The sequence below is a fragment of the Diabrotica undecimpunctata genome, chromosome 1 (genome assembly GCF_040954645.1).
Source record: "Diabrotica undecimpunctata isolate CICGRU chromosome 1, icDiaUnde3, whole genome shotgun sequence".
Lineage (NCBI taxonomy): Eukaryota > Metazoa > Arthropoda > Insecta > Coleoptera > Chrysomelidae > Diabrotica > Diabrotica undecimpunctata.
Window position 1 is genome coordinate 202,312,353 of NC_092803.1, and position 26,978 is coordinate 202,339,330.

Consider the following 26,978-nt stretch of genomic DNA (forward strand, 5'->3'; position numbering starts at 1 on the left):
TCAAATACAGTCAATTTGTATTTATAACATCTAAATAGTTCGATTAAACCGAAATGTATGCTGAAAATTACGCTGACTGATAAATTAAATTTAGAATACAAAACAACTTAGAGGAACTACAAAATACCATGCTCGTTTGCTATTCATGGTAGATTTTGCGAATTAAACTCTATTTAAATATTCCCATAAACACCGGCGGGAACTACTAACTTTCCTAACACCGGATGAAAATCAAAGAAGATATTTAACAAGTTTACACGGCTTTACCGAAGAATTATTTATTCTAGTAAAATTATTCAATTTACGATTTTTCACCAAGAATTAGATCGTCGACATAAAATCTGTAGCTTGTATTTTATTTTATAATTTTCCTACTTTAAGTACCGTCTACTTTAACAGGGTTGACTATCATTACGACTATCTTTACAGAATTACACTTGTACAATTATGTTGAATTAATAAGCCAGGATATTGGTCGCCTTCCTATGCTTCTTCGGTGCAGTATCTTTCCCTGTATTATATACATATATATATATATATATATATATATATATATATATATATATATATATATATATATATATATATATATATATATATATATATATATATATATATATATATTATATATATATATATATATATATATTGATATGATATAGGAGAAAGAAAAATAGTGATTAAAAATAATTTACAAGTTATATATTAGATATTAAAAGTAGTTGGTATTTTAATAAGTTATATACTAGAGAATTTTATAAAAATATTATTTATGTGAGGGCATTTTTAAGAAATTAGCATATAATAATTGTAAAAAGTTGTATTTTAATGTTGTAAATATATTTAAGTGAGCCATGTGACTAGGCAACCAACTATACATGTGAATATACATACTCTCCAAGTGACATTTTAAATTATTACGAATAAAAAGTGGGGTTATAATAAGAATGTTAGTTTAAAATGTTTAATTTATATATATTTACTGATTTAAGTGTTTATTCTGATCTGAAAAGCCTAAATGTCAACAAAATTATTAATAGAAAAGTATGGAATTCTCTAGATCACCGGAGATGGCCTTGTTTGCGAAATGGTTTGTTCCAGAAAATTCAGACATGTATTTAATAGAACAAATGGAACATGATTTCTTACCAGATGGTTCTGGAACATCCAAAAAGATATAAATACCCGTGATTTGGATTCACATAGTCAGTCAGTCAGTCAGAAAGTTTTAAGTCAAGCAGTCAGAAAGTTTAGTAAGAAATATGAAAGTTAGTTGGAGTCAGTCAATCAGTTACAAATAGTCCAATTGTTTAATATAGTGAGTTAAATGAAGTTAAAAAATTATGCATATATTTTAATGCACATTTATAATTATACACAAATAATTATTAAAGATTATAAAAGTATATTAGAAGAATATTGGATGGATATTGGAAGGAATTAAAAATATATTATGATTGGAGATTAGTATAAATCAACTTATAATAATTGGATATTGGTATATTGAAAAGAAGAATAAATATAAATGCTGTTTGCTGGTTTGCTTGGTGGTTTATAAATGCTGGTGAAGAAAAATATATCTTAAATTGGTAGAAGCTGATAATTGGAAAAAGTAATTTCACAAAAACAAGGATAACCGAAGTACGAAGACATTCAGTGGTGATTAGAATCTATATAGTGGAAAACAGTTCATTTAGGCATTCAGTGAAAGAAAGGTACAAAATTTTGTTAATATAATTTAGTTAGTGTCATAACAATTTCAATTTTGTAGATAGTTTGTTTAAATTTTACATTGTCTATAGAATTTAATTAGTTTCATAAGAATTTCAATTTAAAGATAGTTTATTTTAAATTTACATTGGCTAGGTTAGATATATATTTGTGTTTCATAGTAGATCTAATAAAGATAATTTAAAAAATTACTTACAAACTAATTCTTTGAGAACCGCGATAAAAACCCTATACATTATATTATTAAAAATACTCATTGCTCATCATTCAAACAAACAATACATCATAACAATATATATATATATATATATATATATATATATATATATATATATATATATATATATATATATATATATATGTATATCTATAATACAGGGAAAGACACAAATCAAAATTTCATTTTGAAACAAATAGAATTTTTTTATACAGTCTAAACCAATTAAAAAATCGTAATCAAAGACTTTTTTTTTTCTATATCAAAAATTTTTACATGTAATTTTACCATACCACTGGTTTTTTTATTGCCATTAATAGTTTTTAAATTAGTATTGTTAGAAGCAACTGAATTATTATTTTTTATTTAGAAATTACAGCCGCATCCACCATAATGGTTATTAGCGGCGGCTACAGAATTACAAAATTAGAGTTTATAAAATATTCCTATAGATTTTAAGAACTTTACAATATTACTAACTCAAAAATGAGTGCCTAATAAATTACTTAAACTGTTAGGTATGTTAAATGTAAGACGAAAATTGGCAAATCTATGGCATTCAATTAATAAATGGTTAACGGTTACTTGTATATTACATGTTTCACAAATAGGTGGATCACTTTTGGACAGTAAATATGAGTGAGTAAGTCTCGTGTGTCCAATTCGTAATCTCGTTATCACCAATTGTTCTCTTCTGTTCCTGGTTGAGGGTTCCCAAGCTGTAACTTGTCATTGTTCCCAAGCTGTCATTTTTAATTTGCTTCAGTGATGTTTGAGAAGATTGCCATTCGTTTTTCCACTTGCACAAAACTCGATTTTTTATAACAGCTTTTATATCACTCGCGGTATTTCGATTCTCGGATTTTTCTATATCGGCACATTTAACAATTTCACTCGCGCACTGGTCCACACTTTCGTTGCCAGCAATGCCAATGTGGGATGGAATCCATATAAATCTGATACTCCTAGAATTTTCTTGAGCCTTCATGAGCTCTAGTTTTATCAGTTTCTCAAGGGGACTTTTAGGATAGATCTGTTTAAGGGTTTGAAGGGCGCTTAGTGAGTCACTTAAGATAACATGTATTATACGATTGAAAAGAGGTAGCAATAAGAAGTCTATTGCAAGATCTTAGGAAAAATATGTCAAAATGACCCGTTTTCATCTCAAAATGACCAGTTTTTCACGTTAAAATGCCTTATTTTCGCCGTTCTAGGGAAAAAGTATTATTGTGGTTCTGCATTTACTCTCTAAGAATTACTATATTTTTATTACTTTATAGTCTGTCCATTGCATCTTGGAGACTCTTATAAAATATCTTCTGCTTCATCTTAAGGTTTGCTTTTATCTGGAACGTAAACTGATATATGGAGTTTAATATTTTATATTTTGCGTAATCAAGATCATTTTCATCGCTCTGTCGTTAATATTTTCGATGTCAGCTATTATATCGTTTTCAAATATTTTATGCACTAAAAGGCTCACTCTTTTTTTCCTTTCCGCCTAAATAAATAGGTTATTTTGATATTTTAGGGTACCTTTTCCTTTTTTTCTTTTATTTTGTGGGTGCTCATTTTATGTCTCTTTTTTGTGCAGGATTTAATATTTCAGCAAGCTTATCGTAATTCGATATTCTTAGTCATACCTCTTTTCCTTGCTAAGGTCATTTTTAAGTCTTTCTGTCATATATCCTCAGCTTTGTGATAGGTTTCGAATTCGAATCCTCCCTTTACCCAATATTGGGACCGTTATCACCTAAAAGTAACATAAGCAAAGTTTTATTATGTTCGCACACAGTCGTGTGCTGTTTTCATATGTAATGATCAATAAATACAATTCTGTATTGATTTTGTTAATCCAAATAATCCAAAGCTTTTGTTAATGTCATCTCTCTCTACACCGTATAAACAAAGGATAGCATTCTGGTTTAAAATTACAATTTTTTGTTAATATCCCAAGCTTCGCGTTGTAGATCCTAATTTTCATTTTAGATTCTCTTTCGCAAAAAGCCTTTGAATGAATTAGATTTAATTACAATGAGGCAACGAATTCCATTTGGTTAACGTTTTTTGTAATATTCCAACTATTAGAAAATTAAATTTTGCTTTTTCATTGTGATAGATGCGCCCCTGTCAAACACAACGAAAATGAAATGAAATGTTCTTTCTCTGAAAATCCGAATAAAGCAACAACGTTTCACGAGAATAGTAGAAACCAGCTGCTCTCTTCGCTGTTTCGCTATATCATCAAAGAAGTGGACTTTTTATCCTTTATTGTGCAATTTAGTCTTTATGTGGTAAGCAATTTGTCATGCAAATCTTATTTTTAAGGGCAATGTATTCGAATGAATATCAGTAACTATTCAATGTCCTTTGTCATAATCCTTCATCCAAAATTCAGCAAAAATTTATATATATATATATATATATATATATATATATATATATATATATATATATATATATATATATATATATATAATTTATGACATTGAGGCTATTTGTAATTGGTTGCTATTTGAACTTATTTATAAATTCAATTATTCTTATATTAAAAAAAAAAAAATGTTTTCAAAATTATAAAATTTTTTCAGAGAAACATTTATTAGATAAAAACATTTTTATATTAAATATTTTGAACATGTAAGCAGTGATTTTTACTTACCAAACTAATTTTTATTTGGTAAGTTAACAAAAATTGTTTTTTCTTTTTAGTTCAACCTTGTAAGTATTTTGTCTTTTTTAGCTCTTGATAATAATTGTAAACACAATTGAAAGCTCGAGAATAAAAATATAGTTAACCAATAGCCCTATTATTGACTCCAACCCATCCAAAACAGTTATATATATATATATATATATATATATATATATATATATATATATATATATATATATATATATATATATATATATATATATATATATATATATATATATATATATATATATATATATATATATATATATATATATATATATATTGAATTTGAAATTTCCGCGGGAGCTATATGTGGTTTCAGTTGTTTTCCGGGTTTGACTCCGCGTTAAATATTTTTGGTTTTTAGAAAAACCATTGTTTTGACGACGTTTCGGCAAGGTCACACTTGCCATTGTCAAGTCAGATTCTGCTTCGTCTTGATGTTACAGGCGAACTGATTTCTCGGTCGCTGCACGCTGAGTTTAAATATCTTGTTGCGCTTCTTGTCATTGGTCCTGTGCGCAGAGTGGGCGTGGTCTTCTTCGCTATTTTAATTTTTTTACGTTTTTCTGCAGAATTGTTTTCCACGTATTTGGGAGTCTTTGGGCATCATCTCTGGTGTTTAAATTTTTCGGATGTTTTTCGATCTCTATGGCTTCTCTGATTACACGTTTGGCCTTATTTTCGATGTTGGCTAGCATTGTTGTTCCATTTAAGTCTATTTTATGTCCTGTGTTTATGACATGTTGTGCTAGGGATGAAGCGAAGAACATCGAAACGCCATCGAAAGAAAAGAAAAAACTTCATCCCTAGCACAACATGTCATAAACACAGGACATAAAATAGACTTAAATGGAACAACAATGCTAGCCAACATCGAAAATAAGGCCAAACGTGTAATCAGAGAAGCCATAGAGATCGAAAAACATCCGAAAAATTTAAACACCAGAGATGATGCCCAAAGACTCCCAAATACGTGGAAAACAATTCTGCAGAAAAACGTAAAAAAATTAAAATAGCGAAGAAGACCACGCCCACTCTGCGCACAGGACCAATGACAAGAAGCGCAACAAGATATTTAAACTCAGCGTGCAGCGACCGAGAAATCAGTTCGCCTGTAACATCAAGACGAAGCAGAATCTGACTTGACAATGGCAAGTGTGACCTTGCCGAAACGTCGTCAAAACAATGGTTTTTCTAAAAACCAAAAATATTTAACGCGGAGTCAAACCCGGAAAACAACTGAAACCATATATATATATATATATATATATATATATATATATATATATATATATATATATATATATATATATATATATATATATATATATATATATATATATATATATATATATATATATATATATATATATATATATATATATATATATATATATATATATATATATATATATATATATATATATATATATATATATATATATATATATATATATTATATATATATATATATATATATATATATATATATATATATATATATATATATATATATATATATATATATTATATATATATATATATATATATATAATATATATATATATATATATATATATATATATATATATATATATATATATATATATATATATATATATATATATATATATATATATATATATATATATATATATATATATATATATATATATATATATATATATATATATATATATATATATATATATATATATATATATATATATATATATATATATATATATATATATATATATATATATATATATATATATATATATATATATATATATATATATATATATATATATATATATATATATATATATATATATATATATATATATATATATATATATATATATATATATATATATATATATATATATATATATATATATATATATATATATATATATATATATATATATATATATATATATATATATATATATATATATATATATATATATATATATATATATATATATATATATATATATATATATATATATATATATATATATATATATATATATATATATATATATATATATATATATATATATATATATATATATATATATATATATATATATATATATATATATATATATATATATAATATATATATATATAATATATATATATATATATATATATATATATATATATATATATATATATATATAATATAATTTTGTGATACTATTAAATAATTTATTAAAGCAAAATCAAAAAAAAATTAAAATATTTTACAATTAATCAAAATTATATATCATATATGCGCTAATCCGCATAATTCTTCTTCTTCGCGCGACTAGGATACTGGCTCCTTTTCTTCTTACAACTGTCATCTGCCCACCTTTTGCTTGTACTCTAAGTTGCTCTACATACGCCTACTTATGCCTCTGCTCTGTTATGCCTCTGCTTAACGTCTCTTGCACACACTATCGCCGCAACAGTCTCTTCAAAAGCTCCTGGACCAAACTCCTATCTCACAGGAACCCAATTTCTTTCTAGTCGAAAGAAGTTTCAGACGAAAAGAAGTTTAGTGTTTTCCGTCGACTAGTACCAAATATACTATACACCTGCTTGTTTATAACAGGATGTATTTTCGTTGTCCACTGCTACCAATCCTTGGAGTTCGTTCCACAGACACAAAACACCTTTCACAATTATTATTTAACAAAAACTCTGCTCTAACTTTCACTGCAGGATATCGAACAAAAACAACTTGCTTCTTCTGACGTTCAAATTACAGTAATCTTCCTTTTCCCGGGCAAAACCTGACTTCCTTCACTTAAATCCCTCTTTCTCCTTTTCACCAATCAGACACATACAGCCTACATACCATGCTATCCCCTTTCGACCAATCAAATTCTGTGACTTGCCAAACACAAGCTCAATACTATTATGATGTCACATAACCTTGGTATTTCCAACACAAAATTAATCTTGCTGTGCACTTGAGAAACACGAGGCAACTTCATGACGAATTAGAAGTTTTTATAAAAAAATATCCAACAGTAGCTTGGAAAAAACACCCAAAATAACTTCTAGAACAAAAGGAGACAACTATCCAAAATAAATCAGAGAACTCATATTGGAAAAAAGAAAGTTAAGAAAAAAATGGCAGCAATACAGAGCTCCACAAGACAAAACTAGTCTAAATAATGCACACAAAAACTAAAAAGGGAGATACAGAATATAAAAAATTCAACAATTGATTCCTTTTTTTAGTAATTTAACAGCTGACCAGAACACAGATTATTCGTTATGCAAGGCAGCAAAAAAATGAAGAGACCAATTATTCATTTTCCTCCTATCAAGTTGGAAAACGGCAACTAGGCTAGAAGTAACGAACAGAAAGCAGAACGAATTGAAGATCATTTAGAAAGCACGTTCAAATCCAACGACAATGATGGTGAAGAACTGAGATAGGAAGAACCACCCCAAACCGAAGAATAACGTTGAGACATCATTTAGAGAAGTAACAACAGACATAAAAGAAAATATAAATCCTAAGAAAGTTAGTTGTAGGGCATTAGTTGATAGGTAAAGAATAAGTAAGCCATAGGGTACGCCCTTAGATTTAAGTATTTGCTATTTATTAAGCTAGGACAGAAAATAACTGATAAATTGGTTATTTTTGATCAGATAGCAGTATACAAACACCGTACAGGTGTTATACAAAAAAAATCTAAGTTTATTCAGCTCGATGCAATCTTTATCTGGACTATATATAACTTTAGGATATGGTTGAATGCTCAAATATATGAATTTTTCAAATAAAAGGCAGATATCGAGCACAGTTTTTTATTAAATCTTGACCAAGTACTTTCGATCTCAGAGCATCTTCAGGAGCATCTAAATTAATCCAAAAAAGGTTTTTTCAAATGAGAGAAAAATAGAAAACTTCGAAAAACTCAAAAAAAAATTGATATCTTGTTATGGAAAACGTCCAATATGTCGTAATTTCTTCTTAAGGCCTTCTCCTAGTCGGGTAACCCGTGAGCGACTAAAGAATTATTATATTTTATTAAAGCTGATTCGCACGAATTTAAACTCGTAAGTTAATATTTTGACATATGTTCCACGAATTCAAATGGTCAAGAGAGTCCGAACAGTTGGATCAAAAAGGTCGATTGAATTATGTCGTCGAGATAAGAAATCGGTATGAGCATGACGAAGCATTCTCAACTCGTCGTCGCGGAGACACAACCAGATTTTTCCCTGCGAAAATGTTAAAATTCACCGGGCACGATATTCATCGTATCGTAAAAATGCATATCGTTTTCGACGATTTATAGAAACTTTATTTTGTAAAGGATGTTCGATGCGTTGAAAAGCTGAAGTCTGAAGTGCATATATTATTGACAGAATCACACACATTTAATATTTCATATATCTCAATATATGATATATTAAATTAAAGTACGAACTACCAATTCCGACCTGATTACAGGATATGCATGATTTCTAAATTACAAAATAAATTTTATTTTTGACATGGTTATAAATAGAGTCCGGATTTCTAAGCAAACAGGATACCTATGATAATAAAAGCATAGTCCAGTGGTCAGAGATTTGACACCTAAAAATCATACGAATAAGCTAAATTATCAATTTTGGGACCCCAATGATTGCACGTCACGGGAAATCCCTCCAAGAAGATGGTTTTGGATGTATTTTAGAGCAGTAGTTAAGTACTTCTTCTTCTTCTTCTTAGTCGTTAACCTGATGCAGGTATCGTGATATCATGAAGCTATTAACTAAATTTCCCAATGTTCCTCCACGTTTTTTCTATCTTCTGCCATTCTAGCACATTCTGACAATGGAGCGCCAATGGTAGCAACAATATGGTCCGTGTATCGTGTGGGAGATCTACCTCTATTTCTTTTGCCTTCTACTTTTCCCTGGATGGTAAGTTTTTCAAGACCATTTCTTCGAAGGACATGTCCAAAATAGCTTATTATTTGTTCTGATATTTTTGTTCTTAGTCTTTTCTTTATGTTTAGCTGGTCCAGTATGGATTCATTTGTTCTTCGGGCCACCCATGGTATTCTCAGCATTCGTCTCCAGCAGTACATCTCAAATACATCTATGTTCTTTTTGTCTTTCTCAGTAAGGGTCCAGCATTCCGATGCATAAGTAAAAACTGGAAAAACTAGACACTTAGAAAGTTAAGTACACTTCAATGCAAAAATTGAGGAAGGTCGACGAGGTCAGACTGTATGTAGGTCCTTATCGTCTAGAGTCTAGAACAACAAGAAAACGATATGATTATTGCAAACACCTGGTATAAACTACCCAAGCGACGACTATACAGAAAGCTCCATTTGATAATGGCAATAACCCTGAGTCCTCAAGAAATCGAATAGAATATATACTTGTAAATGAGCGTTTCCGAAATGCCTCAAAAAAGTCACTACATTTCCTGGGCAGATATTGGATCTGATCATCAACCACTTATAGCAGGTATTAAACTAAGGTTAAAACGAATTAGGCGACAAAAACCAAAACCAATGTACTTAACTTTGACGATATAAACATAAAACTTAACATTAAAAAAGAATTTAACAATAGAATACAAAACATCGAAGAGCAACTAGAAGATCCAGAAGAACTATGGAGTGAATTTAAAAACCAAGTTAACGAAATCTCCACAAACAATGATTATAGAAAAAACTTAATCAAGGAAAATAAATGGATGACAGACGACATCTTGAAATTAATGGAACAACGTCGACTGATAAAATCTAATGAAACAGAATAAAGACACCTGCAGAGAAGAATAAAAAAGGAGATCAAATTAGCCAAATAAAATGGATGAGACAAAACGTGCGACGAAGTGGAGGATGTAATATCTAAACACGACTTATTTAATATGCACAAAAAACTAAAAGAAATGAGCAAGAAATAAGAAAAGAATGGCCTCTGTATATACATAATTCTTCCAAAACTATACTGACGGCCCAGAAATTATGAAATGCGAGGTAGAACACGCTATAAATAATGCTAAAATTAGAAAAGCTTGTGGTCCAGATGATACACCAACTGAGTTGCTGAAACTAATAGAGGATGATAAGGATGATATTTTATTAAAAAATTTAGTTTTTTTTTTTATTTTTTTTTTTAGAACGATTTCCGAAGTGGAAATTGAAACGTCAATAAACGTACTTTAACCTTTAATTGTGGCTTATTCCCATTTAAATAGTAATTACCGGAGTGATTATCACAGATTGGCTCAAATCCATCTTTGTCCCAATACCTAAAAAACACAATGCGAGAAAATGCTCAGAATATCGATCAATTAGCTAATGAGCCACACTTTTAAAATATTCCTAAGAATACTTCACAACAGGATTAGAGAAAATGCGAAGAAGATCTCGAAGATACCCAATTTGGTTTTAGATATGCTATGTGAACCAGGGAGGCACTTTTTGGGCTTAACGTCCTATTACAAAAATGCCGTGACCAAAGAAAAGATGTATTTGCATGTTTCGTGGACTTCGAAAAGGCATTCGATAAAGCTCAGCATATAAAATCAATGCAAATACTAAAAAATATCGGAATAGATGACAAGGATATTCGTTTCATTAAAAATTTGTACTGGAATCAAACTGCTATCGTAAACATTGGAGATAACTACACAGATGAAATCTCCATACAACGAGGAGTCAGACAAGGTTGCATTTTGTCGCCAACAATGTTCAATGTTTACTCGGACCAGTTATTTAAAAAGGCACCTGAGAGACAACCATATGGAATAAAAATCAACAAGGAACTACTTAATGAGATTAGATATGCAGACGATACAGTAATTTTGTCAGATAATATTGAAGGTCTCCAAATTCTGCTTGATCATATTCACGAGGTACGAGAGGAAATGGGCATTAAAATAAACTCAAACAAAACCAAATTTTAGTTTTTCTTAGAAGGTAAGCCGGGTACTCCAAAATAGCAACTAATTTCTTTGTTAACAGGAAGGAATTCTATTTAACAAATGAAAGATAAAAAAACAGGGAGCATTTGGCGAATTACTTCGTTGTTAAAAAAAGGCATGACTAATCGCTCGTTGCTTTTGGGTTATTTTTAAGGTTCCTACCAAAATATATAGACATAGGTGGCGTGGAAGTAATTTTCTAAAAGGAATAATTTAAAGAAATTTTAAACATGCTTCTGTATATTGCTAGCCTATTTGCTATAAGTAATTATGGTAACCGTATATCGTAAAATATTGCGATTTTGTATATACTAAAATAAATATCAAAATTGTATTTCAATCTTACTGCAGTTTTAATCTATATAAAAAATACGACTTTTTAAATACGTTATTGGGCCCATCTTGTACATATATATGCTCAAATTTGCTCTGTTTGCTTTTGTATATATTCCGGTTTCTAGTGATGATGTCAAATTGGATATTATGCTTGAGTTTGAGAAAATCTGACATCCTTGTAATTCAAAAACAGCCCCAATATTTGATTTAGCCATGCATAATATTACTCGAACATTCAAACAAAATAAACTGCACCCTTATAAAATGATACGAAAACTCAGGAACTTATGAAAGACCAGTTTGATAAAAGCACGTTATTTTGCGAACAAATGATGGAAAGGTATAAAAATGTGATCCAAATAGAACATGTTGTTTTCTGATGAGTTTATCTTTACACTACACGGATATGCTCATCGTGAAAATTGCTGCTATTTAAACACCAGTACTAATTCCTTAATATTTTTTGATGATCCAGCAAGTGCGAAACCTAATGGTTATAAAAAGTTTGTAAATAACTTATGACTATCATCATCAAGGAATCATCATAACGGCTTTTAAGATAAAACTCAATTCAGTAGGCTGGTGTTCGGTGACTTTGATGGTGTAGGATTGACCATCTGAGGTGTATTGGCTTATGGATCGACTATGGATAGTCAGCGGAAATTACAAACGGGTATGGTGATGTCTTTTTGGTGAATTTTAGGTTGGATGAAAGTGTTTTTTGACGCAGAAATGCGTCAAAAAAATATTAAGATGTTAAGATGTTAAATTTATTAATATTTATATCTAGGAATAGAATTTCCTCTAATGAGCAGTTGGAGGACGTCAGAAATTATCGGACATTTCTAAACTATAAGACCAGGAATAATCTTCTGAATAGATAAATAGAAGTTTTGTAAGAATTTCGAACAGAAACGTTCTCACACAAAATCCTTAAAAAAACTTTTTCGCCGTTGTTTAAACATTTAAAAAACGCTTTTTTTTCGTGTATTTTATTTTATTAAGCACTAGCTTTCAAACAATGTTAGACCATATTGACAAAATAATGTTTATTTTGAACAAATTGTAACTAATTTATCCCAACTGTTATTGCATTTGCGATTATATATTCAGGTTTTAATTACTTAGTTTATTTACGTTATAATTAATATTGCTTTAGTTACATAATAATATTAGTATAAATAGTAATAAACTGGTAATGTATTCAAACGTTTTAGGCTCCAGTTTGCAATTGCAAAGTGCAAAATTAAAGCATTAAGCTGATTTTACATTCATGAAATGTCTGCAAAGTTCATAGATGCTTATTATGATCCTTATCCTTGTCTATATTATTTTATTAAGATATACATTGAAAATTCGGCTAAAGCAGGCAGCGCAATAATAATAAAGCAAAACACATCTCACTACAATGAAATAGTTTGGCAGACAAACGAAATACAATTTACAGCCACAAAATAATAAACAATCAGAATGCCCATTCTGCTTGAAAAAATAAGAACGCGCAGACGGAATCAGCCATGTTTTAGTCGGAACCAGTGCTGTTCAGTAACATTTTATCTTGAGTGCATAGAAAAATTAACTAGGTTTAATTTATTTACGCAACTATAGACATAATATGCATTATTTTATTCGTACTTTTAGTTAAAGAATAGTTAAATTTATTTCAAATGTACTAAATTAATTATCTCTAAAAATGAAAAATTTTAAAACTAACAAAGGCGGCATCTGAGAGTGGGCATTCTGATTGTTATTTATTCTGTGCTACAGCTGTAAATATTAAAGCTAAAAACTGTAATATTACAGTGGTGACAGTATACTGCCCACCAAAACATAATATTATAAAAGTACAAAATTGAGGAGTAACTGAGCAAAACGTATTAACCCTTAAGTACTAACGCCCCGTCTCTCAAACGGCATCGCTTGTCGAAAGTGGGATATCTCCCTACCTAAAAAATTTTGAAGGTCGCCCGTGTATGTCTTTTCAAGTTGGGTTGTTATTTTATTAGTATTGAGATCGGCAGTTTGCTGCAGGTTGTTATTCCAAAGATATTTCGATTCAAAATGTGATTTCCGTCTAGTAGACGAAATCTTCTTCTATCAGAAGAGATCTGAAACAAAAGGCAAAAGCTTATTCACACTTTTTTTACCGAAACTTGCGTTGAAAAGCAATTGAACTTAAAATTGTGTTAAAATAAAAATAATTACTTACAATTTTAGAGCAAGCTCGACAAAATACTTTTCGTCCTTCATTTCCGATGAAGAACACCCCTTATTTGTATTGCCAATCAGATAACCACAATTCTGACTACATAAATGCTTCAGATAACTCGGATACCTCAGAAGAAACCTCAGAGATTCTCTCGGAGTCACTAGTATCACTCTCATTGTCACTAACACAAGAAACATGTACGTTTCGTAGATCTATCAGAGTAGGTTGTAGTCGTGGTGCCAGAACAAGAGTAAGACGTAGTGGATGTCACCGTAATGGTACTCCAGTAGCACTACCAGTTTTAACTGATGCATAGACCAGTAATTTCTCTCCCTTGAAAGATTCCTTTACCAGCCAAGGTATAAAGATGTGGATTGTCAATTATGGACTCCTGAAAATTTTTTTAAGCGATTTTAAGCGATTAACCGACTGTAGCAACAAGTAGAACATACCTTGAAAGGAAAGGAACAGGGCTGAAATTGACAAGTAAAGAGTTAAAAACATTTATTGGTATCCTATTCGTTATGAATGCTATAGAGCTCCCGAAAATTAGAATGTATTGGTCGAGAAAGTATGGTGTCCCAATCGTTAAAAATGCTATCACGCGAACCCGATTTTTTATAATCAGAACATTTCTAAAGGTTGTTTTTGATGATGAAATCGATGATCAACCAAAAATAACAAAATTTGGAAAGTCTTACCTCTGTTCAACAGTATATTAAATGGTTGCCATGCTCAAATAAGATTTGATGATATAAGTATAGATGAAATGGTAATACTTTTCACCGGTCATTGCGGAATTCGTCAATACTTCCCAAGAAAACCAATCTTGTTGGTATTAGGATTTTTGTACTTGCCAATCCCAATGGGTTAGTATGCGATATGATAGTGATTTAGCAATTCTTAGTTTGTGTGAAAGTGTCGTTCCTGGTCATCACATTTACTTTGATCACTATTTTACGACAATAAAATTTGCTGATGTCAAAATAGTTTAAAAATATTTAAAAAAATACTCTTGGTCTCAGGAGGATAAATGGACTTTCAAAATTTGCCTAAATACACATGTTGACACGTTAAGGGTTTTTTTCTTCAAACGTCAAATAATGATGACATTACTTATCTAACTATCTAACTTATCTACTTTGATCCTGTCAAAGTTTGATGTCTCCGCCGACAGCAGTTTTTTTATTTCGTTACGGCAGAGGGAAAAATGTTGTCATGGCAACAATATGAAACATGTCACAAAGCAACAATACAAATGTCATTAACAACAATTAAAGATTATTTTTATTTATAGTAATATTAAAAGTAAAATTAGTTAATGAGGCATTTTCAAAATTAAAACCGTGCAAAAACCGACTCTTGATACGCATTGGTAATTGTTGATGATACTGATGGTCGAGAACAACTTTCAGCAATCATTCCCGATGTTGGCGAATCATGAGGGTTTAAAATTTTTTGAGCATTATCGTTCTTATTTCTTATTGAATCCTCTATATATCCTTCGGCAACCGTGCTTGATTTCCAGCCCCCATGTCGTTTGAGGCATTCTAGATTTCCGCCTATATCAATTAAAAGTGTTGCTGAAGTTCGTCGTAAAGAGTGACCCGTGTATGCGCTTGCATCGTTTAAATTTAAATAACTAGCTACTTTTTGGGCTACTGCGCTGATCAAATGTATTCCCATGACGCTTCGGTAACACTTTCCATTTTGGTACTTGATAAAAAATCGGTTTTCTGTGAAATTTTCAGGCCGCAGTGATGCATACTTTTTATACTGTTTAATGTAGTTTTGACCAATTATCATAAAAGATCTAATTTGTCGTGTTTTACTGTCTGGGATTTTGATAATTATTACATTTTCTTTATCCTCAATGTCCACAGTCTTCATTTTTACCATTTCGTCGCATCGACAGGCGCCGGTAACCCCAATTAACAAAACAATCTGAATATTTTTATAATTTAGTAGAGTATACTACATGCTTTGCAATATAAATTTTTACCTTTAATCCTAAATACAACTTATCTGGCGCTTCAAACAAAAATTTATCAAACTCGTCTTTAGTGAAAAACTTTAGACTTCTTTGCAGTATATCCTTCGCTTGTTTTTTTTTTTTCAGAAAGGCACGTAACTTTAAAAAAGTGCTTATATCCACATCTTTTCGAGTATCGTGACCACATTGTAGAAGATTTCCATTTATTTTCATTTTCCATTATATTAAAATATGCAGTAAAACGTCTTCGGTAACTTGCCGTACTCCTCTTGTATCGCACCACTTTTGGAAGTGCTTGTACGCTAACCGATACTTTTTTCCAGACTTGGAGGGCCCCAAACGTGCTACTGCATCATTAGCCGCGGACTTCAATTTTCGTTTAGGTTTTCCATTTTCGCACTAAATTTGCGCTTGCGGTTGCAACAACAATAAGCTGTCTTTAATAATTGCAAACAACTGTCAAACAACTGTAACCAGGGAGACGCAAATCCCACCGACGACTTAGTTATTTTAATTCCTAACATCTAGACGACTTTGATAGTTGTCACAGTTAATTTCGAGTAAAAATAGCGTATGAATTGTACTATTTATGGTTGAAAATTGCTACGTTTGAAGAAAAAATAGTATACTTTATTCGGCAAAGAAGCGACTTTTCTTGACTTACCCTCTATTACGCGCCTCACTTCGTTCGGCGCGTAATATCGGGCGCGTTAAGAAAAGTCATGCTTCTCCGCCTCATAAAGTAATATACTATTATTATGAGTATCTCAGATTCTGACAGTGCAGAAATCTTAAATTCTTAAATCTATCATTGTATACAGTGCTTAAATAAATATTTAAAATAGTTTGTTGTTTTACTGGGATCAAAAATTTCTATTTTTCAATTTATTATACATAGGTTTCTTTATTTGAATTTTGTTGTATTTATTTGTTATGTACATTTTTTTTTTAAATTTAATTTAATAATATGTACTTCATCTAGTCCTATTATGTTTATTATAGTTTTAGTCATTTTGTATTAATGATACCCGTTACGAGGCTTAAAGCTCCTCCATCTTGAATCCATTAATCTTCTCAACAGTAGTAAAATCAACGTCATTAATTAATTTTTAAAACCATATTTAACACTGAATAAATAAAATGATCAAGATGATAAAACCCTAAGATAGGTTTCTATTTAGCATTTTAAATCATAACCCATATATTTGCTTAAATACAAAATTTATTTCTGATTCCTACCATTTAAATATTTATTTATTGTATATATTATTGTATATATCACATCCACAAATGTACACCGAGTTTTCAAAATGTAATAAATAGAGAAGTATAAAAACTTCCATTATAATATTGGCCATTTTCTAATTCTTATAACCGACGTAAGTTTGTTTTGGTTTATATCCTATAATACGAATGATGACAATGTGCAAAATCTAGCGGATCTAATTTTATATGAATATTTAGATATAAAACATCCTTATTATTAAATTATTAAAAAAATGTTAATTTAAAAGTTTTAATAAATGTCATATAAGCTCCCTATCCGTTATCCTTATTTATCCTTCAATTTAATCCAGATATTTGAATCGCTTAGCTACTTTAATCAAAGATCTTGTACAAACATGAAATGGATATGCCTTACGGTCCTGACCAGGGGATCTTTTTCAAGTTTTTAGAGACGCTTTTATTGAATTTTATCTCTAAGAGGAAAGAGCTGCATTTGAGAAATCGATGAAGTTGATTTTTAAATGAAATTGAAAGGCGGAATCTATGAATAAAATTACGAGCATTTCGCCAGCATTGCTGAAAAGTACCGTATGGAGATTAGAATATCATAAATTAAGTAGATAGAATTTAAAATCGTTAAAGTAGATTGCATAAGCGGTAAAAAGTGACACAATTTTAATTTCTGACTTAATAAGTTTTGTTTTGAACTCATATTTATACACAAACATCTTTTTGTTTACTGCTTGTCCTCCTAGCTGGTATATAGAAGAAGGCTTTCTGTTGTATGGTTGGTATTATATCAAATACATGAAAAAATAGAATTAGTAATAAGCAATAGTGTCTGACTGTATTAATACAGACCAAAGGCCACTGCTGTAAATCATATAATATTGTTAACTCAGAAAGAAGGGAAATATATAACACGATTAACTCATTTCATGCTCTCTGGTATATACCAGTTTCTGTGTTTTAAAGAGGTTTTATTAAATTAGTCAGTAAATGCATTGATTTAGTGTACTCTTTTTCATTTGTCATAATAATTCTCTTTGGCTTTATCCATCTTCTTCTTTTGTCATCCTCTCCTACTGTTTCCAGAAAGTTGCAACTCAGCAACTTTTCATATTATTTTAATATCATTTTGACTTTGAATATGCACCAACTATCTTAACATAATCTTTTTCATTTTGGCATCAGTTACTGCCACTCCTAGGCTTTTCTTAAAATATCCATTCTTAATTTTCCTTTAGACTCCTAAGTCAGTATAAAATATGGACCACAAATGAACGTAAAGAAAACCACGTGCATGATTATTTCTGAGCAACATACATACAGTAGGAAGGCTAGATATCGAGGTAAAACAAGTAGAAAGAGTGAATAACTACATATATCTGGGAACCTGGGTAAATAAAAACAATGACCAAGGTAGAGAAATAAGGAGACACGCATTGAAATTGCAGGACAAGCATTTATAAAAATGAAAAACATTTTTGTTAATCGAGACCTTCCTCTGGAGCTGAAAATAAGAGCCTTAAGATGCTACCTGTTCTCGATTTTGTTGTATGGAATGGAAAGCTGGACACTAAAAGTGGATAAAATAAAGAAGGTTTTGAAAACTTGTAAGGTTTTATTATGTAATTTAGTTGAATTTTGCAATGGATTGTATATTTTATTATCTTTTATTTAAAATAGTACAATTTTCAGCTACAATAAAGCATATTTCTATTCTATTCTATCTTTAGCATACATTGAGCACCAGAAAATGTTATTCTGTAGTTATTTCATTCTAAATGTGAAAGATGTACTTCAGAAGAAATTAATAAAGAAGCATAAGTGAGACCAAAAAGGCAATCAGGTTTCAGTTCCTTCTTTCTTACATAGTACGGCACTGCAAACCTTATTTTCATTTTTTTTTGTTTATGTCAGTCTTCCTCCAATTTGCAATATTTTTTCTTTCTGAATAATCTTTACATGCCCCTAAACATTTTTTTCATGATCGGAGCCTTCTTCCTCTTCTTTTACCCCTAGTTACCATCTTCCCTTCATTACCCTTGCCTAGATTCATTTCCTAAATATTTTCCTTTAGTATAAAATTGAAAGAGATCTGGTGACAATGGATCTTCTTTGTTTTTTTCTGAGTTTTTTTGAGTAGCTGTCTTTCACAGTTACTTTACATCCATACTGTCTAAATAAAATTACATTTTGATTAGCTTAATAAACAAGTCGAATTTAATTATAATTTCGAATTGTTTCTCATGCTCAGTGTCTGCTTCTTCTCGATCGACGATGTTAAAATGTTGAAGTCGTGGAGTAAAATATAGTTTTATTGACAGCTACTAAATTATTACACTGTCGAGGTAAAAATTTATAATAAACTGCGTCCCAAAGTAGTCCCGAAGCTACATTTATAATCTCACTAAACTGCTTTGAGTCATCAAATAAGTGTATTGCCCTCTGCATAGAACAAAAACCTTTTGAAATGTTGGCAAATATAATTTGAACCGAGTAAATCATCGCAAGCATTTCCTCAATATCTATTAGGCAATCTATGGTTTGCAGGAAGTTGAATAAACGGTAATTAAGCTACTAACCGACATGTTTCACAATTGTACACGGTGAAACTATAAAAATTCAGGAAATTAAGATTAATGTACGATTATTAAGTTAATGGACTAATTTGTGATTGAACATTAATCATTTTTTTTTCAGCACTTGTATCCTAAACCAAACTCTTATTTTTTGTGTAAATTTTCCTTCAGGATAATATATAATTTCCAATATAATCGTTATTTAATCTACCTTCCTAAAAGTGTTAGTTGAATGGCAATTTAAAAATTAAAATCAATATTTATTGAAAATATTTGGTTATTTTAACGATAACACTTTTCATCTGCTGCAGCCATTTTGACCAGTCTCGTAAAAGAATGGTAAGATCTCGAATTCTGAACTGAAATCGTCGGGTGTGGTTTATTTGAAGTGTCTTGCCAAATTGATTACCGACAATTTATTGAAGTATCCGTTGAAAAGATTCGGCTCTAAATACCTGTCATTGAAGTCTTTCACACACGCCGAGGTGTTGACACATCGGTTTTTGCGGTAAGTAGCTTTTTTCATATAAAAAGAAGAAGTAGGCGAACAGAAGTATAATGGCCGGTGGAATCTTTTTTCTAATAATAGAATTATTTGTGCGGAAGGTTCATAATATAAAAATGAATGGGACGGGTATACAAAGATTGTATATATATTTTTTTATGATTTCATTTCGATCTAAAGATTTTATATAATATTCTTAATTTAATTAGTTTTCATTATTTTAGTACTGAAGCTCCAATTTCAAGACAAATTTCCACAGAAGTTTCCTATATCCTCTCTTTACTGAATAAATCCAGAACCTAACGAAAAAATCACAAATTTAAGCCAAATTTTTAAGTTATTTGTTTTTCATTTTTGTTTTATGGTGATTCTCACTGGTGAACATATAAAAAACTGTTTACATGAAGCAGCATTTGAAGCAATGGGATACTACATAAAACCCAAGGTAAACAAACCATACTGGTGGGATAACGAAATAGAGAAAGAAATAAAATGTATAAGTCAGCTATACCAACAATATTTAAGCTCCAAATCATTACAATACAAAATAAAATATAAAGAAAAATAAGCGGAAGTACGAAGGAAAATCTCTAAGAAGAAGAACGAGTCTTGGCAAAGAAACTGCCAACGAATAAATACTTATATAGGAGGAACCAGAAGCTCAGAAAGCTGATAACTGATAAAAAAATTGAGAAAAGAAAATAATAAAGAAGTAATACAGAGCATAAAACCTGAAGACGGGGAAGAGTATTTCAAAGAACTTTTGGTAGAGAATAGAGTCGAATTTCAAGAACATAGAAATCAAAACCATGACAGAATTTCAATAGTCGGCTCGCCAATAAGATTAACAACAGAGGAAATTAAAAATATATGTAAACAGCTGAAGAGGAACAAAGCACCCGGACCAGGGGATATACCGGGAGATTTGTTCACACAACTATTTCAAGAATGCATAAACACAAGCGAAATCCCTACGGAATGGAAGATATCATACCTCAGTACTATACATAAAAAGGGTGATAAAAATAACTGTGAAAATTACCGAGGAATAGCTGTAACCGGATCTATGAGTCGAATATATGGAAAAGTTTTAAAGAACCGAATCGAGAGAGAATACTTAGATCATGACGCAGAAGCATAAGCAGGATTTCGTTCGGGTCGATCCACTATTGACCACATTTTCTCCTTAACTCAGATAATAGAAAAAAAGATGGCACGGAATTAAGAGATTCATATGTTGTTCGTCGACCTACGGAAAGCCTACAACAGCGTTCCACTGAAGAAGCTGTATCAATTAATGGAAAGCACGAATATTAATATAGAATTAATAAAAGCCGTCAAAGTGCTATACAACCACCAATAACAAAAATAAAAGCAGAGACACAAATAACAACAAGGTTTATAACATCAAAAGGATTAAAGCAAGGATGTTGTCTGTCCCCCACTTTATTTAAAATATACCTCGAAAGTGCTTTAAAAAGATGGATACAAAAATGCAGGACTCAAGAAATAATAGGTCAAGATTATGACAATTTAAACTATATGGCACGAAAATTAATTGAAGAGTATGATATATGAAGAAGTAAATAAAAAGAAAACCGAATCTATGTGCATTAAACTAGAATAAAAATATCTTACATTAGACGATAACACCACGATAAAACAATGCTGTGACTACAAATATCTAGGTATCACTATTTCACAAGATGGAACATTAGACAAAGTCATAAGAGAGAGAAATACGTCAAAGAGAAAAGCCATCACAATGTTAAACAGCATTTTATGGGACCAATCCATAAGCAAACGAAATAAAAAGAGGATATATGAGACTATCATAAAAAGTATCACTTTGTACAGCTGTGAGGTATGGCCACTGAAAGAAAGAACACTGGCAATGAAAGCGACGAAAATGGATTTTTGGAGAAGAGCCGCAGGAAGATCTAGAAGAGAAAGGATTACCAACGAACGCATTAGAGAAATAATGGGAATCAAATGAACAATCACAGATAACCGAACAACAAAACAACTTATCTGGTTCGGACACATACACAGAATGGATGAACAACGAATACTAAAAGAAATATTAAAATGGCAACCAGAAGAAACGAAAAAACGAGGTAGACCGGGAACAAGTTGGAGCGAAGAAGCAAATAAAGAACTAAGGCGCCACCTGCTTTGGCGGCCGTGAACGAAAACGATATAATAATATCGTTTCCTGTCCTCTGGGCTATGCGAAATGTATAAAAGATTAAATCTTCTAGCAAAAGCTGCTATCGCTTTGTTGAATTAAATGGCCAAATATATGGCCTAGGAGGACAAATTCGTTAAACTTCCCGTGCTCGAATCGGTATCAATAAAGTGTTATGAATCATTTCGGCCTATCCCAGCCTTATTAATTTGTATTTTGAGAACGATTTATGAAGTGGAAATTGAAACGTCAATGAACGTATTTTAATCTTTAATTGTGGCTTATTCCCATTTAAATAGTAATTAATTTAAAATGCCACAAGAAAATAGCTTCAGAACAACACTAACGAATTATTCAAAACAGCAGTAAATAAAATTAGAATCGACCTAATGATATCCAATCTCCGATAGGAGAGGCACTCAAAGACGAAGAAGACAGCACTGTAGAATTGGAAAAATTGGGAGTAGATTTTTAATAACCAAATTGAGTTGCTCTGAAAATAACAAAGTTTTATTTATTGCTACAAAATTTGCAAACTTATAATTATAAGGTATCATACCTGAAAATACCAAAGAAATAACAATTAAAGCTAAGGTTAGATCATTTCTCGTTCATAATTTTCATAACGAATTTATAATGTTTATTTTCCCTTGTCACTGTCACTCATCTCAAGCTGCTTGGAAATCTTGCGTTCTGTCGGTGAAGCGGTAAAATTCAAATTTAAGAAAATCTCGACAGCAGATATTGTATGTTGGGATTTTCTCTACATTATATAATATGTATATATATATATATATATATATATATATATATATATATATATATATATATATATATATATATATATATATATATATATTTATATATATAGCAGATCCGTCTGTTGATTATTTTAAACTCATACATAATCCTGAAGTAATATTCCAAAATATCGATCCTGTTGCAGTAAATACTTTTTACATTACCCCTGCTAACTTTTCCCGAAGTTCATTTCAGACAATCATCAATTTCGAAGTGGTACTCCATTGTAGGAAAGTTTCAACAGCGCAAAAGGAATTCATTTCTATCCGAGTTAGAAGTTCGTTAGCGGCGCCCGATTAAATAAACAATTTATTACCCTATTTAGAGATGTTAAGAATTATTTATTGTTTCCTGTGATTAACTAATCCTGTTATTTAACGGTAATCGATTTTTAATTTATAGTTAAATCTCATTTAAACCTTATTTAAACTTTTAATTGTGCTATATAGTGGAGAAAGATCACGCACAGGCAACGTATTTCGGTTAACGTTATTGTTATTAATATATTTTTAATTAAGTCCGGCAACAAGAACAATAGCAATGAAAAGAAATGAGCAAATGTCTACGAAAAGAACAGAAGGGTTTCCCAGAGCGAGATTTCTTGCATAAATGCAGATTCTGAAATAATATAATTCAAGCAAGATCTCTTTGTTGCAATAAAGTGGTTTATACTTGTTTAATAGACTTCTAGAAAATGTTTTTCATTATAAGAATTGGAGATATATTTATTTGAAGGAGAAATATAACTATATCAGCAAAGAAAACTCAGAATATATAGGATGATTTATAACTATTTGAGACAGAAATCAAAATTTAAGTTCCAATACTGCAGGGTAAAAAGAGGGTCTAACTGTGGGACAGATCACTACTTTCTTTTAGCTAATCTTTTGTGCCCCTTCAAACAATACTATAAACAGAACACCGAAAGTGAGAGAAACAATACTACACAACACAAAACGGAGAGATATAAATTGAAATCCACAAGGAAAATAATTCCTGCAGCTGGCTGAATACCACGTATCACAAAAAAGAGGTTAAATCTTTGTAAATGGGTATATTTAAAAAACAATAAAACAAACGTTTTCGGAACAACAACAATATATATATATATATATATATATATATATATATATATATATATATATATATATATATATATATATATATATATATATATATATATAACTGTTTTGGATGGGTTGGAGTCAATATTAGGGCTATTAGTTAACTATTTTTTTATTCTCGAGCTTTCAATTGTGTTTACAATTATTATCAAGAGCTAAAAAAGACAAAATACTTACAAGGTTGAACTAAAAAGAAAAAACAATTTTTGTTAACTTACCAAATAAAAATTAGTTTGGTAAGTAAAAATCACTGCTTACATCTTCAAAATATTTAATAAAAAAATGTTTTAATCCAATAAATGTTTCTCCGAAATTTTTTTTAATTTTGAAACCAATTTGAACCAATTACAAATATATTTGTAATTGGTTGCTATTTGAACTTATTTATAAATTCAATTATTTTTATATTAAAAAAATGTTTTCAAAATTAAAAAAAATTTCGGAGAAACATTTATTGGATTAAAACATTTTTTTATTAAATATTTTGAAGATGTAAGCAGTGATTTTTACTTACCAAACTAATTTTTATTTGGTAAGTTAACAAAAATTGTTTTTTCTTTTTAGTTCAACCTTGTAAGTATTTTGTCTTTTTTAGCTCTTGATAATAATTGTAAACACGATTTAAAGCTCGAGAATAAAAAATAGTTAACCAATAGCCCTATTATTGACTCCAACCCATCCAAAACAGTTATATATTTGTTTCAAACGAGTCACAAGTACTTCTTTTTTCTTATTCTTATATATATATATATATATATATATATATATATATATATATATATATATATATATATATATATATATATATATATATATATATATATATATATATATATATATAACTATTTACATAAAGACTATTAGTCGAGGCAATGAAGCACAAAAATCAGCTCAATCTTCGAAAATTGGCGCAGTAAGACGGATTAAGATGCAGTTTGGTGCATTTGATTCTTCAGAGCGTCAGAAAATTTTTGTGAGTTAATGCGATCATAAAGAAATAATAAAATGCAATCGTAAAATGCATTTTCCAGAGTTGTAAATTTAAAATTAATCTGAATACCTCGGAAGTGACCTATTGATAGCAATAAGTTCTAACAGATACCAAAAAGAAAACGAAAATATATAGTTTTGGTTAGTTATAGAAAGATATAGTTTTAAACACAATTTTCAGTCAGCTTAAGCGTAGAAATTAATATTTTAAGTAACACAATTCCCGTCTGTTATCGATTTTATAAATATCTTGTGGTTCTTACCTTAGAGAAGATAAAATCTGAAACAAGAAATAAACCGTTTTAATTTTTTTTTAGACATATTAAACTCAAAATAAACAAATTGAGCTTAAGCAATTTAACTAACTAGCTATATACAGGGTGGTCCTTAAGTAATTGTACAAAAAGAAACAGTAGATTCTACACTTTAAAATATTACGATTTAAGCCAAATTGCTTTAATAAAATGTTGATATTAAGAAAGATACAGGGTGTTAAAGTCCAATTTAAAAATTTTATTTTTCGCTATTACTTTAATTTTTGTAAAGATTTATGCATAAAAATTTACAACTGGGTACTTTTAAATATGAGAAATTATAATTTGATGCACACTTTGATGTAGCTGATAGACGGCGACACATATGCCACATATGTGGCATAAATTTGCAATTAACTTTTTTTCTCTTTGAGTTACCTGTATTTGTGACAAAAAATATTAAAGACACATTATTTTAACAAAATAAAAGGTATACCTCTTAATAACTTCAAAACTCAACAGTTTTTGTGATAATCTCATTTTACAAATCAGCTACATAATTATGATTTAAGCCAATTACTCCAGGCAACGAAGGAAAAATAGACAAAAACATTAATAAATCTAAATTTTGTTATAAAATACCTTTAACTTATTATTTAGATTCGCTGACTTCTACTTTCATTACAATCCCTAAGGACAACAATGCTAAAGATTGTAAAGATCGCAGAACATTAAGCTTAATGAGAAATACACTAAAATTATTCTTAATAATTATTATAGTAGTAGGAGCAGGAGAATCCATTATTAAAACTTATGTACAAATATAATGCATTGATATTGAATAGCACAGATTGAATACATTGAGAGGATGGAAGAAAGAAGAGTACTAAGGATCACAAGCTGACTTAAAAGATAAATCAGCAGTAGACGATCAAAAAAACGTAGGCCGTCTTGAAAAAAACGACCTGCCATCCGAAACACGGGAGCTCAGTGTACAAAAACAGGTAACTTCACAGAAATCAATAAATATAAAGAAAAATATTCATAAAACTACCTTAGTAGACAAATAACTACTAAATATAAAACTATTACATAAAATATAGACAGATCTAAAGAAAAAAGAACATTGTATCATGCAAATGAAAAATTCCAATTTTTTCCACTT

The 26,978-nt window shown here is 29.8% G+C and overlaps 1 protein-coding gene across 5 annotated transcripts in view; it reads right to left on the bottom strand.

Annotated features, from left to right (window-relative positions):
• LOC140432865 (uncharacterized) overlaps positions 1-26,978 on the bottom strand; it is a 371,379-nt gene that overhangs the window by 148,828 nt on the left and 195,573 nt on the right. For all 5 annotated transcript variants that reach the window (XM_072521010.1, XM_072521013.1, XM_072521012.1 and 2 more), the window contains one exon: positions 25,823-25,839. In XM_072521010.1, the coding sequence (XP_072377111.1) occupies positions 25,823-25,839 (17 nt within the window). The remainder of the gene's footprint in view (positions 1-25,822; positions 25,840-26,978) is intronic.